The 16,491-nt window shown below is 40.6% G+C and overlaps 1 protein-coding gene and 1 long non-coding RNA gene across 2 annotated transcripts in view; one reads left to right on the forward strand and one right to left on the reverse strand.

Annotated features, from left to right (window-relative positions):
- LOC139625435 (polycystin-1-like protein 1) overlaps positions 1-14,663 on the reverse strand; it is a 33,816-nt gene extending 19,153 nt beyond the window's left edge. Inside the window, exons 1-16 of the mRNA XM_071485407.1 lie at positions 11,908-14,663; positions 10,979-11,113; positions 10,536-10,708; positions 9,363-9,524; positions 8,904-9,244; positions 7,966-8,052; positions 6,014-7,280; positions 5,298-5,463; positions 3,646-3,885; positions 3,295-3,427; positions 3,009-3,212; positions 2,374-2,555; positions 1,883-2,086; positions 1,327-1,490; positions 925-1,182; positions 354-551 (exon numbers count right to left, since the gene is read on the reverse strand). Of these exons, the coding sequence (XP_071341508.1) occupies positions 354-551; positions 925-1,182; positions 1,327-1,490; positions 1,883-2,086; positions 2,374-2,555; positions 3,009-3,212; positions 3,295-3,427; positions 3,646-3,885; positions 5,298-5,463; positions 6,014-7,280; positions 7,966-8,052; positions 8,904-9,244; positions 9,363-9,524; positions 10,536-10,708; positions 10,979-11,113; positions 11,908-12,275 (4,282 nt within the window). The 5' untranslated portion in view covers positions 12,276-14,663. The remainder of the gene's footprint in view (positions 1-353; positions 552-924; positions 1,183-1,326; positions 1,491-1,882; positions 2,087-2,373; positions 2,556-3,008; positions 3,213-3,294; positions 3,428-3,645; positions 3,886-5,297; positions 5,464-6,013; positions 7,281-7,965; positions 8,053-8,903; positions 9,245-9,362; positions 9,525-10,535; positions 10,709-10,978; positions 11,114-11,907) is intronic.
- Positions 3,907-9,327, forward strand: LOC139625436 (uncharacterized). The gene is made up of 3 exons (XR_011691888.1): positions 3,907-4,500; positions 8,276-8,308; positions 9,062-9,327. It is a non-coding gene; the product is annotated as an uncharacterized lncRNA (long non-coding RNA).
- Positions 14,664-16,491: the final 1,828 nt, after the last annotated feature.

A 16,491-nucleotide genomic window follows, 5' to 3' on the forward strand; every position in this document is an offset into this window, starting at 1 on the left:
GTGAACACAAACACGAGTCTAAATTAAGGTTACGGTCATTGCTTCACATCTGCTGGATGTGGAACAGTTTGCTAAGAAGTTAAATATATCAACTTTATGAGTCAATGTTGTGTTTATGTTTACAGATTGTTTCTGCTGCCCCCAAGTGGTGAAAAATATGATCAAACAGGTGCAACAACCCTGCATTTCCTATTGTGCCTGATTAGACCTAGTTTGTTTACACCTAGCTTCAACCTAAGCTGAAATCTACTCAGCCAGAGTAATTAAAAATACCTGTGGTGGTAAACGCAACCTTTAATTTTATCATTCAAGGACTAAAGTTATTTCTCCAGCTCAGTTTTCTTTTTTCTCACCTGGTCGCCCTCCTACATCACCACTCTCCAGGACAGGAAAAGAAAAATCCCACTCAGCGGAGAAGTCAGAGTGAACTGGGAATTCACTGACTGAGTGTAGGACTCCCCCGCTGTCAATGGTGAGTGGTGGGTACTCAGTGGAGGGTTGATGCTCTGGGAGGTCAGACTTTCCCACAGAATGATAAAAGGGCTCCTCCCCTGGACATAAAGAGGACAAGCTGTGAAATAATCCATAAACTACCCATTTTACTGTAACTATGACCTTGCACAGTATTACTTCTTATTGCTGTCCAGAGGTCAAATGCTTGCAGGATCTTTTTGACCATTATCAACATTTTAAACTATACATGTACACACTGTTTTGACAATATTTGATTTCAACTAACCAGTATAATGAAATAATTTATATTGTAAACAACAGCTAGCACCATGGTAGTATAAACAATTGACCTGTCAAACCTGATCCAACTGGTATTATGTAGACAGAGTGGTGCTTTGTATCTGAATGCTCAGGTTAGACACTGGGGTTACAGTTTTTATCTCACAAGCTACAGTACATTTATTAACACACCAGCTTTGTTTGACATGTGTCTGCTCTTCTTTGACGATATTGCAGCGTCAGTCAGGCCCAGGTTTTGCTTTCTGGTTCTAGTTTCAGAGGCGATCTCAGCCAGGAGGACAGGGGTTGAGGCATGGACCGTACGGGTATAGTGCGAAGTATCTGTGTTTGATGGATGCAGGGTGGAAGACCCAAGAGTCTGGGGGGAACTGGTAGGACCCTTGATGATTGTGGAAGGAGCACCGAGATCCACTGTGTAACAAAATGGGACTGGAATAGAACAGAATAAAATTAAGGTGAAGTATTTCTGAAACACTGGTAATTTACTATTGCTCATCTAATCACAATTAATCCAGTAAAACTGAAATATGTGGAACCTTTAGTCTCAGCGGGGTAAAGCTGTCCTTATCTTACCTTCTATCACCGGCCTGGAGGAAGCATTGACCAGGTACAGGCTCCAGGTGTACTGGATGTGTTTTGGGGAAACATCACAGTCATCACACAATGCACTGACAGAGAATGACTGATCCCAGGTCACCTGGTCTCCTTGGCAACGAGGGCAATAAACTGACACCTTCCTGGATTGGAAACATTTACATAAATGTTAAAGCGCGTTCTTTAATGTTGAGTTCAATCAGTTCACTATAACTCAAAGCAATTTAATCCTCAGCTGTCCTTCAAGTCTTGACAGATTTCAGTAATAATAATAATATTAATAATAAATTTTTTTATTTTATTTTATACTAATAACAGTAATAGTAATAAATAAAAACACATTTTGTTTAGTTTTGTTTATCCTTTTGCAATCATTTGTGCAAAAAAGTTGTAGTTTTGTCATTATGGACAGTCATGTAATTAGATTCTTTCTGCAATTAATTATGAATGGCACAGGTTTTCCAGTTTGATCAATTGTTAGTTAATGCACATCCATAAACATACTTGAGATACAGTGAATTTTTATAACTCTCACCCAAGCAGATTTGGTATTACTGTGAGGAAGGTCTCTGATGAAGCTGAACGCTCTCCGCTGTGTATGGTGAGTGTGAACTGGAACTGGTCAAAGTTGTGTTTCAATAAACTGATAGGAAAGGTGAGCACAGGTGAGGAGGTGGGAATGTGTTGGTGGAAACAGGAAGTGGTGATGGAGCTGAGTGGTCTACATGTCCAGCTGTAGCTATAAAAAGAAAATAAGAAAAGATGTTAAAGTACAAGCAAACTTGAGGGTCTGGGCAAGAAGGGTGGCACAGGCCCCCTTGTCCCCCCTTCTGACTGGCCACCTCTGGTGCTCCCCATACCAGAGTCAGAAGGTTATTGGTAGTTGGCTTGTTCGTATCTCTGTATGAAGTGACTTTTAATATTTCACATTCTCTTGTCTTGAGAAATATAAAACAACCACAAAGAGATGAAAAATGAGACTGTTGGATGTCCATCAAAAACTTTAACATAGGTCACAGATTCTACCTGAGTGGGTTCATGGGGAAGTCAGGGTCATAAGATCTCTGGCCATCCAGGGTTACTATGGTGGTGTTCCTCTTGTTAATGAAGATATTGGTGCCACCCTGGATTAAAGCCACAAGAGGACTCGGCATCACCTGAACTTTTACACTGTAGTTACTGTACACTACACTGCCGATGACCTGGACCTGCAGAGGAATTATAGCAACGGAGTCAAACCACAGTAATGTAAATTTGTAAATGTTTTTCACATTTGTAAACGTTAGTTCAAGTTAAGACAAGTAGAAGTAAGTGTTTACATTTAGAGTTTGGATAGTTTTCTCCTAATTCTGCAAGGATTAAGGATTTTTCATTGATCTCAACAGGCAGATTTGCATTTTAATATCTTATGACATGAGTGATGAGGCCATCAGCTTCACATGGACAATCTCTTTACAACAACAATAACAGAAATCATACACGCTTTTCTGACAAAACAAAACTGGAGGGACCCTTTGATCTGTGCAAATTTTACAAATATTACTTATTTTTACTATAACTCACCAATTAGACAGTCCCAATACCAAGTCCAAAGATCCAGACTATGAAAAAATGTTTTATATTCCTCTGCTTCCTCCATCATTGAGTTTTCTGCTACTTACCCTGGCTATGGCAGTGTAGGTGTCATAGTGCAAGAGATGGCTCTGCAGTGTGAGACTCTGTCTTTGTGTGTCTTTGTGAGGCAAATGGAAGATCTGGCCTGCAGAGTCAAACAGGGTCCAGGTGTATTTCAGGCCTCCTGATACGTCACAGTCAATTTCACTCTCATATGTCACCCCCAGATAGATAACCTCATATCTCTGCACCTAGAGGAAGAGGAGAATTTTCTGTTTAGCTTTACTCTATTTGCATGTTAAGGTCAAGGTTACAGTCATCCTGGTAATGTACCTGTAGTTTGAGAGGACCCATGTTTTTGACTGGTGGAGGTTGACAAGGTCGGTCCACAACAAAGATGTGACTGCTCAGAGAGGCAGAACTGACCAGATTAGACACAGTCACATCGACTCTGAACTCTCCTGTTCTGCAGAGAGAAAGTGCAAGCAATGTTCACTTTGAAGTCCATCATTTAGGTTAATTAAATAGAGAGTGCATTGGATATCATCACATAAACATATGGAAATTAACCTTACATTTCTGATTTATTCAAGCATAAAACTAATCCATAACAAACAACTACAGCATTATCTAAACTTGAATTTACAGGAGTAACCATAAAAATCATGTGAAACTTTGGCTCACTTGTGGAAGACATGCTGCTCTGTGCTCTGTCCCAGCCTCGACGATCCATCTCCAAAGCTCCAGAGGAAGGTGAGGTTGGTCCCAGCACTGACCCGGCAACTTACTGTCACTGTCTGATTCTGCAGGACTGAGGCCTGGTGGACCAGCCTGTTGAGCTTCACTGCCCTCTGGACTTCCAGTGTTAACACCTCAGAGGGGATGGATGTTTGACCACCAGACGTGAGCACAACTACATCAAACCTACATTGAGAGATTTGAATTGTCGAGGTATTTGTATTAATGTATATACACAAGCTCTTAGACTGATAACCTGCAGATTCTACATTTTTTGCATATATATAGAAAGGAGACACTCCCGATATTCATATTTCTGACACTCATGGTTAATATGATTTCAGTTAAAGAGAAATATTATGGCTATTTTCGTGTTCATTTTATTCTGGATTTACATACTTCAATGTTTCAAAAAGACATTATTTTCCTTACACTGTACATCTGTACTCTATTCACCCACTATCTAAAAACGCTTAGTTAGAGTTCAGGGCTCTTGAAGGCCCCCCTCTCCTCTCTGAAGTTGACCAATCAGAGCACCCTGGGCTCTGACCAATCAGAGCATCCTGGGCTCTGATTGCGGCAGTCCGATCTTGAACAAGAGGGAGGGAAATGGCAGAAATGCGGAGACAACTGCCGCGAATGAAGTCGCAGGAAAGTCTGCAGTGGACTTCCCGTGACAATATGCATAACTTGTAATAATTTTATGAAAAACCTTTTTGATTTTTTTCCATCTGTGGAAACTTACGGACTAAAGGAACATCGAGGAATCGGACAGAGTCGGACTTCACGACAGCCTCAAAGGTAGGGGCTGAAATAATTTTGTGCTTATAGCTACTGAAAGATAAACTGTATCATTTGCTTGTGAAGAACATTTCCGAGCTATAAAAGGTGTAGCATGTCGATACTGACGAGCGTTTTAGCATTAATATCTTTGTGCGTGTTGCTCCACTGGTCACCAGCGACCTGGATAAACATCACAAATCCACAGATGGTAACGCACGACTCCCAAGCTGTGAGCCTTCAGAGTCTGAAGCAGTCTTTCAAGTGCTGGGCTCACAGTGAAATGTTCTCAACAGTGGAGGGAACCTGGTAAAAGTGAGCTCCAGCCACTGAATTCTTTGTGGTTCTTCCGCTGGCAGACCTTTCAAAGAACAATTCTCCAGGCAATTGAGAACTCAGTGATCTTCTCGGCACGGCTGCAAAACGAAGAAAAGCTTTTCCTGGCCTTCATTTTAAGCAGTTGTGCGCTGTGCCGCTGCCAAGCTTTGTGAGGAATGTCCAGCTCGCAGGTGGGTTGCACTGAGGGACGCACTGATGTCAATAGGTGTAGAAAAATGGCCCGGACCCCCCAACGAGACTTTCATGCAAATGAGAAAAGTTTTTATTCCCTTTGGCGTGTACCCTGATAAAACACTATAGGAAAGGGAAAACTCTCAGTGACTTAAAAATACATAAGGGTAACACTAAGGCTGGTGAACTGCAGCAAGAAAACAAAACATTAATATTAGTGCACCAACAATCTTAATAATCAGTATTATATATTTAAAAAAAAAAAAACCCCTACACTGGATGTTGTATATTTTGTCTGGGTCTCGTACCTGCCAGGTTTGTGGTATCTTTTGGTAACATTCCTTGAGGTGGTTCTGACTGATGTGAAGTCTCCAAAGTGCCAGATGAACTCTACATGGTCTGGCACATCAGCCACAGCCAGGAGAGTTATATCCGTATTCGTGGGGTAAGCTTGTTTTTCTGAGTAAATCCACACTGGTAGGACAAAACAGATATCGCATGGTCTACATGTTAGCTATATGCCACAGAAATGTAAATGCTTCATCACAAAGAGATACACATAATATCTGCACAAACTTTGAGAAAATGCCTCAAGAAAGAAAAGGACAGAAACAAAACTGGCACGATGTCCCTTCACAAACATCAGGAAATGCGTTATGAGCATTTGTCCACTAATTTTGAAGTTTACATTTTCTTTGACAGTGATTGAAAATGCAAGAACCAAAGCAAGGTAGTTAATAAAATTAGTCTCCAGCTTGGCAGTGTCACATTCAGATAAAAGCATGAGGCTTTAATTGAACTAAAGCTGTATGCAACAAAACATTTGCAGATATTTTATAGAGCCTGTTCCATCTGGAAAAAATAAATTAGGAATTTAGAAATGTGTCATTACACAAATCAGAAACACTTACACACTGATTGAAGATACACTTTCAAGTTTATAATGTATTTTTCTTAACAGTTGCAAGACATAAAAGCCACACTGCTGCTGCTCAGTGGCTGTTCGTTAAAAATACTTCCTTACCATTGTCACCCAGGCTGTGAGCTGGACTTTGACTGGTGGGTGGTTGCCATTTTGGATTAACTCGAACTTGTGGTGACGGCTTCCTGTTCCGTTCAACGCACACTCTTACGCTTTTGTTCTGAGAAGACACTCGATTCTCAGCTCGAAGCTCAACCACAACTGTCCCAGCGTGGCTGAAAAGCAAAACCACTGTTGCTTCCTCTCCTGTAGTGTAGCTGCTGCTTCTGTACAGTAAAGTTGCATTCACCAGCAGAGAGACCGTCATATTTGACCCTGCTGCAACACTAAACACAACTGATTGTTTCTGATTTGTTCTGATCACACAGGGAACTTTCAACAGTAGCTCTCCAACTCGATCTTGAACCAGCATCTGTGTTTGAAATGAGGCCCAGCTGACTGGGTTAAAGGCCCTGACTGTGACATTATACTGCCCTGCTAATGGAAGAAGCACATTTATGTTCCACTCCTCAGTTGTCCTGTTTATCACTACAGCATGATCCAAACTAAAAGTCCAAGTTATTCTCGACCCCCCGCGGCTGCCACAGCTGATGACCTCCAGGCTAAATTTTGCGTATGTTGGAACTAGTGACATCCAACTCCCAGAAGGCCTCAGGGCACAGATACGATCATACACCATCAAGGCTTGAGGCAGGACAGTGGAGAGCAGCACTGATGAAGGATCATGAGCGGAGACAACGTTTGCTATGAGGTGGTACTGTCCTGCTGTAGTCGGGAGGTGGCAGCGGAGGTGGAGGTGCAGATTGCAGCTGGACTGATCGGAGGTGTGGAGGAGGTGGAGAGGGATGAAATGGTGGAGATAGGAGTGGGTGCCACCACGACAATAGATATTACTGTGGTGTTGCTTGAGACTGATGTTGTTGCCATGGTTACTATAGTTACGGTCATGATCACTGCAGTCAGTAATTCTGCTCGTATGACTCTCAGTCTTATTAATGTTAGTAGTGTTGACACTGATGTTGTCAGTTTCATTACTGTCGTCATTACTGAGATTATTCTTCATGTCACTGCTGTCAGTGGTGCAGCTGTTATTGTCTATGCTGTCCCTGCAGCAGGTGTTCATGCTGCTGAGATCGACACTCTTCTCATAGTTGTGGTCGTACGCAGCATTCAGTGTGAGGTTGAGGACAAATAGGTGTTGATTCATGGTGGTGGAGAGCTCCACATCCACGGAAACACACTCTCCAGCTCTCAGATGATTCCTTGAAACACTAACTCTAAGGTCAGAAACAGCAGGACGCACAGCTACCTGCAGGAGCACACAACCACATTATGTTTCAAGTAAACAATGAACAAAAACACACCCAAGAGTAAGATTGAAAGATAAGTCTGGTCACACTTGATATTTTTGTTACCTTTGATAAATCCCATGAAAAGACCAAAATCAACAATGAATTGATCAAATGTATGTTTAGCCAAAGACTGTACTTTTACAGTCTTTGGAATAACTTATTCCTCTGTTAATCTATTTAAAAATCTAATAATAAACTACATTTTTGCAGTGGGCGTTACCAATGAACATGGATAATGTAGTTTGTCTTCCTTCAATCCCACATACACCATCCTGCTGCTGTAAATACTTGCTAATGCACCAAATATGTGTATTAATCTACAGCTGAAAATAGTTCCCTCAAAAACACAATTTACTGCAGTTTGAATAATGTTTGCTAAAATATATAGTTTTTAACCATTTAAGGAAATTATTTATCCTTTTTTTTTTAAAAATGTAACCATATTTTTGTGACTTTTTTTGTTTGTTTTTTTAAACTTTACATCAGCAAGTCAGAGTATGAGAGAAGGACAACATTTTTAGTTTAGGTCTTTTGTGGAATTTGTTAACTATAAGATAAAGTTAGAATATCACCAGCCTTATCCTACGATCATTAATGCCACATTAGGATAATATTGTCACTGAATGAAAGCAGAGTACTTACAACATGTATTGTCTTCTGTGTCCATCCATTGGCACTGGAGGCATTCACTGTCACAGTGTGAACTCCCTCTGATTCAAAGGTCCAGTTCTGGGGGTATTTAGAATACAGATTAAAAATTTGTTGAATGAAATCTACTCTTTGATATTTTTTAATGTAGCAAAAAACCAACAACTAGTTTTCAGCAACATGTGTGCACCAAAGTTTGATTATGTCCCTTTCTCATTGAGGTAGAGGCTGCAGAGTTCACTAAGTAATTCAGTAAATACTAACCAATTGGTTATAATGCCCTTGTCAACTTTTTCTATTTTAGGGGTTGAACCTTGGCCTCTATGAATTCTGAAAGGTTAGTGATTTAACTCAACTAGAGTAAAATGTATATTAAAAATGCTTGTTGTTGCATTGTATACATTGTATTTATGGGTTCTGATTGTGTTGTAAGACACGGTGTCAGTTTCAGCAAAAACCTCTCAGATTTAAGTGTTTGTTGGATTACTGTTCTGTAATGAAGTATTTGGCATTTTGATAATTTTAAAAAGAGAAAAAAACATTTTGCAGCAGAAATGTTCTCAACAAATCTGCAATAAATTCTTAATGTATATAATCCATCATGGATATTGAATGCATTTATTCACATTAGCCTATGTATTCATTCATTTTCATTTCATTTTTTTGGAAAATGTGCAACTTCTCCATATTTGAAGTTGATATGAGACTTTTCATTTAAGGCCACTAGTATACAAAAGCTGCATCATATATCTTAGATACTGAAGTTCTGTTGATTTTTGATCAATAGAAACTGTAAAAAATAACTTGTCAAAGCCCTTGTATTAAATGATCACTTTAAAAAGAGGAGGATTCAGCCTTCATTGCTCAAAACCTTTAATTCTAAGATACATGTATATCTCATGATACAGTAATATTACCTCAGTCCTACATACCAAAGTGCTGTTCAAACAGTCTGACTTGGGGAAGCAAGCTGTCTTTATAGCTTCGCTCTGTCCCTCCACCTCTTTGTTTTGCACTCTCTTTTCATGAGTAAATCGCCAGCAGAACCCTGTTGCCAGACTTTCACCCACGTATGCCTGCAATGTGACAGGGTCGCCCAGATATACCGCTCGCATGGCCACATTGTGCAAGTCTGTGTGGTGCAGACTTATGCAGGAGGGGACGCCCAAGGGCCCATGGAGCAGAGAGATCATCAAGCCATCTGGAGAGGGTGGCAAGACAGAGAGGTGGAGGGTGGAGGAGAGTGTGGAGAGGTTGTTGGAGACAATAACATCTAAACAGAGAATGAAAAGATAAGAGAGAAAAGGGGAGAGAGACAGCATTACTACACAGTAATACATATTTCTCTTATTCCTAATTATTTATTTTCCTATTTTCTCTCGTTGACTTACTAATTTCATATTTTCCTGGAGTTTCCAAAATCCAGTCAAATGACACAACAAAAGAACCATCATCCAACAAGCTGACATGATGTGAACTTTGACCTCTAGGGGTCGTGTCCAGGAACTCCACAGTGACATAAGAGAGGTCCTGCCCTCCCAGACTATGAATCCCTGAAAATCACAAAAAAAAAAAACAAATTTGAAAGAAAATAAAACAACACTCATGTATGCTATATACTATACTATATATATACTATATACTATGCTATATACTTACTTATAAACATTTATCACATAAATACTGTGAATACTGTTGTGATTTTTTTTGTGTGTAAATAGATTCTTCTATATAAAAACTTCACAAGGACATTCTAAATGAAACACTGTTTAGCATAATACAAATAAAAGATTTTGATGTTGTTTAATTTCAGATTATGATCAGTTATTTTGTATTATAGAACTTAAAAAAAAAATTTAAATCATACCTTGAGATTATTTTGAAAAATATAGATACATTCTTTATGAATTTTTTTAACCAAATTACACATCTGCAGCTGTTATGAAACTATAATGGATACACATGAATGAATACACAACTTTATGTAGCTCGTTTCTTGTTTATATCCAGACAAGTAGCCAGTGATTTATTTTTTGTGAAGTGGCTTTGACTGTTTTTTGCAATTACATAATTTTTGTAGAAAGACTGCACCTTTAAAAGTTCAAATAAATGAATAAATAAACACTGACTACACAGATGCTGTCTTTCTAAAATTTGGTTGGTGCACTCCTGGGCGCGGACAGACCCTCTCCCTATAATTTTAATGATAATTATTTACAATATTTATAAATAATAAATTATTATTTATACTTATAGATAATTATTATATTATATAATAAAATTCTAAATAATTTAATTGACATAACATTAGTTTTAAAATCTTAGTACTATTTATAAAACCGCAAAGAATATGCAACAGACAAAAAATTAATTTACGCAATTCACAGAAGAGGAATGTTAAGGAAATAATATACAATGCAATACAATTTTTAAAATTCACTTTAAAGGAAAAAAAACTTTTTAAAAACAATGTTCTTTGCAAAGTCATAATGTATTTATAACACAGGAGTCAAACAGAAGACTTGTATTTCCAAGAACCTGTGTAAAATACAGTAGCAGCTAACCTGTGGGCTGGTTGGGGCGTCCTGCCAGGTTTCCAGAAACTTCCACAACAAAAGTCTTCCCAGCCTGCACTCTGTCTACAGAGGAGGACAAACTAATGCTGTGCAGAAATGGTCCTTCAGTCCTGTAGAGTGCCACAATCCCCTGTCTGCATCCAACAGGCAAGCACAGCACACTGGAGGAGAGAAGAGAAGAGAAGAGAAGAGAAGAGAAGAGAAGGACAGGAGAGAAAAGAAATTCACAGTTAAAGAATCATCCAGCACGGGTCAAACAGGGGAAGCTTCAGGGATTTTGTTACTGACGTGCAACTAATTTTAAATGTTGGCATTAAGGAGGCAGTAGCATGTAGGTTTGTGCCTCCCGTCACTTCTGGATCAGGACATGAAACGGAGCTGGAGCTGGTTAGAGGCTGAAAGTTAAAGGGGGAGGCTGCAGTGCGTCTCACCTCTGTCTCTCTCTGTCTCCTCTGACTTCTGACCCTCTGTTGGAAGATACATGGAAACACTCACTAATGACCAAACCATGTAGCTGGTGCCTGGCACAGTAACAGCTCTCCAAGGTCATCACTGCAACCTGGTACCTTCAATGACAAATAGAGAAGCTTAATATAAAACACTTGGGGGAGTGCTACACATGCATCCAGCTCATCTAAACACACCCATACAGAACTGTGCTCATACGTTTTAAAACAGGTTCCCTGTAAGAAAATGTGTTGCATTAAAATTTGGTCTAAATCTTGGCAGCAATATGCTACACCTTATTGCAAATAATAAATCATTTCAGTTACACAAAATCTAGCCAATCCAACTGACCCCTGAGGCCAAGTGTTGTGTTTTAAGACATTTTTTGTTGTTGGGAAAAAAATGCTTTAAAATATGTGTATTTTCAGAATTTCCTCACAGAAAGATAAAAATGAAGAAAAATATGAACCATGTCATGTATCTTATGTGAGAAGCTATTCTGGTGTTTGACTTTAAATTCTCTTGTATATGTCAGAATGAGATCATATCATCACAGCAGCACAACTACAGCAGAGTGTTAGAGGAATAAATGAGATTAGTGTTTTCATTGCCTACTAATCATTTTACTTGCGTTTGTTTATTTAACAGAGACCAATTAGCAATAAGCAACAATATATGTATAGGCTGCATCTGAAGCCACTTTACATCCAGGTCCCTCTAGTTAGTCTTTGTTAGATTATTCTAATACAAGATTATCACTGCCACCACTGACAAACGACGTGGTCCCGTAGGAATTCTTTTTTTTTTTTAAAAATCACCAAAAAGCAGATTTTCCTTGTTATTTTACACAAGAACTGGCTTCATCTGAAGTGCAGCTTCCTCGGCTGCCCTTTTACCGTTTCCCCGAGCTTACCCCTCATCCAGACAGCGCGCAGAGCAGGTTACCGGGTCAAGGTCACGGCCACCCCTGGGTGTATGAAGTCTGAAGAAAGACGAGTCGCTGGCGTTGACGCAGCCCGTGAACCACGGTGAATCCTCGTGACCTGACGGACGAGCCGCCACGGACAGGATGCTGAGAAACGGATGCAGTGAAATGAACACGCGAAGAAGAGGACTCCACATGTCTGAGCTGTGAAGTTTTCTGGCCAAAGGCCGCAGACAAGACGGGAGCTGAGGCGAGCAGCTGGGTGAACGGATGCGTGTGGTGTGGACGCGCAGGTTGAACACGGAGAAGAGGGGAGGAGGAGAAAGGCAGGTGCAGTGAATACACATGCTCTGCATACAGGGCGTGTGGGGACGGAGAGGAACGGAGGAGGCGACTGTATGCAAACGAAACGACCAAAAAGGCTGTGAGGACGGAGGAGGCTGGCTTCACTGAATGGGGATCAAACACACACACACACACACACACACACACAAAATAATAATAAAAGGCCTGTTAATATGATACAGAGCAGTAAAATAGACCTTCTGTTAAAAAAAAAAAAGTTAAAATGCACTGGAGATCTTAATTACTTTAATATTAGTGAGACCCCCAGCCTGCATCATGTGCAGCTGCTGAGGCGCTGGATCACTGGTGGTTTCTCCCAAACGCAGTTTTTCCTGTGGTGGTGATGATGTAAATAAACTCGCGTCTGCTCTTTCACCATTTCTCGCTGGGCTAAAAGTCAGGTGGTCCTGAGTGACCTGGCCACGCGTCCTCATGCTCCAGGTGCGGGCTCACAACCCGCCACGCTGAGGAGCTGAATTATTTATTTAGAGCCCACCTTTGTCAGACCAAGGTCAAGATATGAAGGAAATCCCATTATTGATTTGATTCCGTCGTTGTCCCACGGCCCATTTGAAGCCGGCCGGACCACTTGAGGGCCGGAGACTCATTTCTATTCTTTCGTCAATATTAAAAACAAAATCTGGAAACTTCAAAAGCATCTGAAAGTCACCAAATCTGCGTTTTATTGCGTCAGTTGTAACCTGGTGCCAGAGTATTTCTTTAGGGACCAGCCTTGGATCATCTTCTAGTCCACCCGAATGAGCCATTATGGCCATTATACAATTTCCAATGCAAAATGTATAAACATATGAATCTTACTGAGCATTTGGTTTTATTCTGAGTCCTAAAATATTTTTCTGACAAGCAAATGACACCGGGTTGACACATCCTGCAGCTGGGTTTCGACTGTGTGGACTAGTGCCCTAAGTTATCGCTGTGCATGGGCAGTGGTCGCCACTCATTTGCTTAATTCAAGGGGATTCTTGAAAAACGTGGTTTTTAAACTGGAAATGAGAGAAAAAGGTCTGATGAGCAGGGATATTTTTCAGCTTGGTTTAATAAAGGTAAGACTGCCCGGCCCAGCACGACTCGGGATCTCCTCTCAATACGCTTACAACAAGTCTGAGCTCTCGGGTGGAAAAATGTAAAAACACAACGGAACCGGTGCAAAGTCTTTCGTCTGAGTCCAGGTTGCCCTGTGAGCCCTTTGCTGGAAAAAAAAAAAACATGAAGCGTCCTAGTCGTGCAGCTAACTCCGCCGGTCCACCTTAAAAACCTCTTCCGGTTTTCTCGACATCCCCTTTAAGAGAATTTCCCACTGCTCCTCGTGGCCGGCGGGGGGCGCTGTCAGACCGCCTCATCCCTTCAAGCTGCCTGTACCAGAGAGGGGCACACAGCGGGGGGAATCAAACACATTTTCTCTGTCCATTTTTTATACGGAATACGCGCAGATTTGGTCGATTTCGTTTTGTCTCAGCTCTCTGGGACACGCAGACGACTCCACATAACAAATAACACCAGGTTCCCACGTGTGCGACCGCGGACACCCAAAACAAATCTTATTTGCTCTCCAAAAAACCAAATGGTTGGATTTTTGTTGATTTATTGCAGATTCATTTGCATATATGAAAACAAAACAGTCGTGAGGGTTAAACCTAGACTATATTTAAAACCCATGCACATATTAAGTTGGGTAGTCATTCTGTGTGAATTCATTCATGCTGAAAATATATAATGCTTTATTTGCTGCGGGACCCCCGTAGCCCCGTCGAGGACCCCTGGAGGTCCCCGGATCACACTCCGACAAGCATTTTCTAACCAAAGCCTAAACGTCAACACGAAGCGTTGTGGTCGTGACAGCGCGCAAAACTCACCTCAGGCCTACTTAACTCGAATAACCTGCTGAATTCGTTAGGCGCATGCTGTGTTTTCAGTGTGCGGACGCGGGGACACGACCAGCAAACGGCCAACTCAACGAAATCTTTAAAAAACAGGGGCCGCTGGATGAGCGTTATGGCGCTGCGTAACGGAGAGCGGCAATGAACAGGCGAAGCGTTATGTAAGCGCCTGCGGTCTGCGCCCCTGCCGAGGACACCGAGCCTGCTCGAGAAAAGAGCCCAGCTGACTCCGGTGGGCTGTGAAGTCGCTTGAGGTGGAGCGACACTGGGAACAGATATTGTCATAAAAGATCCCGTCGCGAGAGAGCAGGTTGGGGAGGGAAGAACGACCGGCAAATTGAGCCTGCTCACCTTTTATTCGCATCGTTTTAACGAGTTTCTCAGATGGCATCAAACCGTATCCAAGGAAATAATAGAATAAGAGCACACTGCACAGTGGCGTGTCGCATAAATAGGCTACATTTTTGTTTTGAAGAGTAGATATAAAAGGATGAAATGATCTTGCATGATGGCCACTGATTGGAGGTCATATTCCACTCACCTTTTTCCCGTCTTTTCTCTCTCACCATTCAGTAGGAAGTTGTTGAGACATCTTGATAATAAAATGTTACCACGTTGCTTCTCCCAAAAGTAGGTCTAACAGTTGATGTTTCGTTCAGACCATGTTTACCGGAACTCCTTCTTTTCTAACTCGATTCATTTTTGGGTTTCTGGAGTAACATTAACTCCAAGCAACCGTCCCCCTTTTTTTTCCGTCTTTCAGGACTTTCTACAAATTCAGAGAGGCGACAGAATTTAGTTCCTTTACCGTCAAAATAAATCGGCCTGATCTCACCAGACCACATCTGCCATTCTCTATATTAACAGTTGAACCTAGTATGTAGGGGTTTATTCAGCAGCTTTTTCTTTAGAATCAGTGAATGTTTTATAAAGAAGCTTTATGGAGGCAGTGGGTTGGTGGTTATTTTTGAGTATAATTTCATGAAAGCGTTTCTGAGAGCCAGAAGTAAACGCAGCACACACGAATCCCCCTGAGCCAAGCACACTTCCTCTAAAAGCAACGATAAAACAATTGCATTCAAATAAATAATTTGTAAATCATGTCAGGCTGTAAAAGAAGGTCCAGCTGTGACCACTGAGGTCTCATCTGGCCTGTTCATTGAACAACTTTGTGGGAGTTTCAGTGAAACTTTTCTAATTATTATCGAAAGTGTGGTTTCAAACCTCTCTTCTTATATATTTAATATTTGAAGATGATTGTAGTAAAAAAAATAAAACAATAAACCAAAAGCTTTTAGCTGCATCCTGTTGCCAAAACATAAGTAAAACAAGGTTAGATCAGGCAGTCCTGTGAGACAGCAAGAATGAGTTTTATTTGAAGAAAGAATAGGGGATTAAAGGTGAAGCAGGGTGTATCCATTTTTGTTTCAGTCATTTCACATTTTACAGCTTAGATGCTTTGATTCCATTTTATTCACACAAACATATTCTTCGTGCATTTCAAGCAGCAGTTTATTGCAGTGTTACACAGTGGTTTGGGTATTTTTGGTGTATTCTGTAAGACATGGATTTGATATTTCTGTCTAACCTTAAAAAGACTCTACACTAAACATTCACTGCATATTTGATAGAAAACAAAGGAATGACTCTGTATTATGTAAAGCGTGAGTTCAAATATTACAACTGAAGCCTCGTGTCTCAGTATTAATAGATGGTCATGATGCTTATAATGTTGCTCATTAATTAATGAAGCTGAACTGACAGTTGAGTGACAATGAATTCAGATGTCATCCAAAGCTCCTCAGACCTGAGCCTGTGATGATCCTCTCAGAAAGCAGAACAGAGACTGATTCTTCTCTCTGTGCGCACAACTTGTTAAAGGGACTTTGGTCTCCAGCACAAATGAGCTACTGCTGCTGCTGCTGCTGGCCCCAAACTCTCTGTATCTGCTCCTTGTTCATTTACCAATTAATTTACAATCTGCTCGGCCACACATCCATAAAGGAAGTTTGGGAAGGCAGGATTTTTTTTTTTTTTTTTTTTTTACAGGGTCATAATAAACCAAAAGTAAGCTGCAGTTCTGGGTGCATGACTGTGAGAGGTCAGAGGAGAAGGAATCTCTGCAGAACAGTTCAGTGACATATTGTTAATCACCTTAAATAATAATATGAGGTTAAGCTAAGAAGATGTTTAAGTAATCCCTTAAAGAAACAGTGCATTGATGATTTAATATCACTTTTGGGATGCACAGGTTTAAAAAAAAAATCCTAAGCTATATAAGAGCATAAATTGTGCCTCATTAAAATAAAGTCTTAGTCCTGGAATCATC

This window comes from Trachinotus anak, unplaced genomic scaffold, assembly GCF_046630095.1.
Source record: "Trachinotus anak isolate AG129_WGS33_773 ecotype Australia unplaced genomic scaffold, CSIRO_AGI_Tana_v1 ptg000009l, whole genome shotgun sequence".
Taxonomy (NCBI): domain Eukaryota; kingdom Metazoa; phylum Chordata; class Actinopteri; order Carangiformes; family Carangidae; genus Trachinotus; species Trachinotus anak.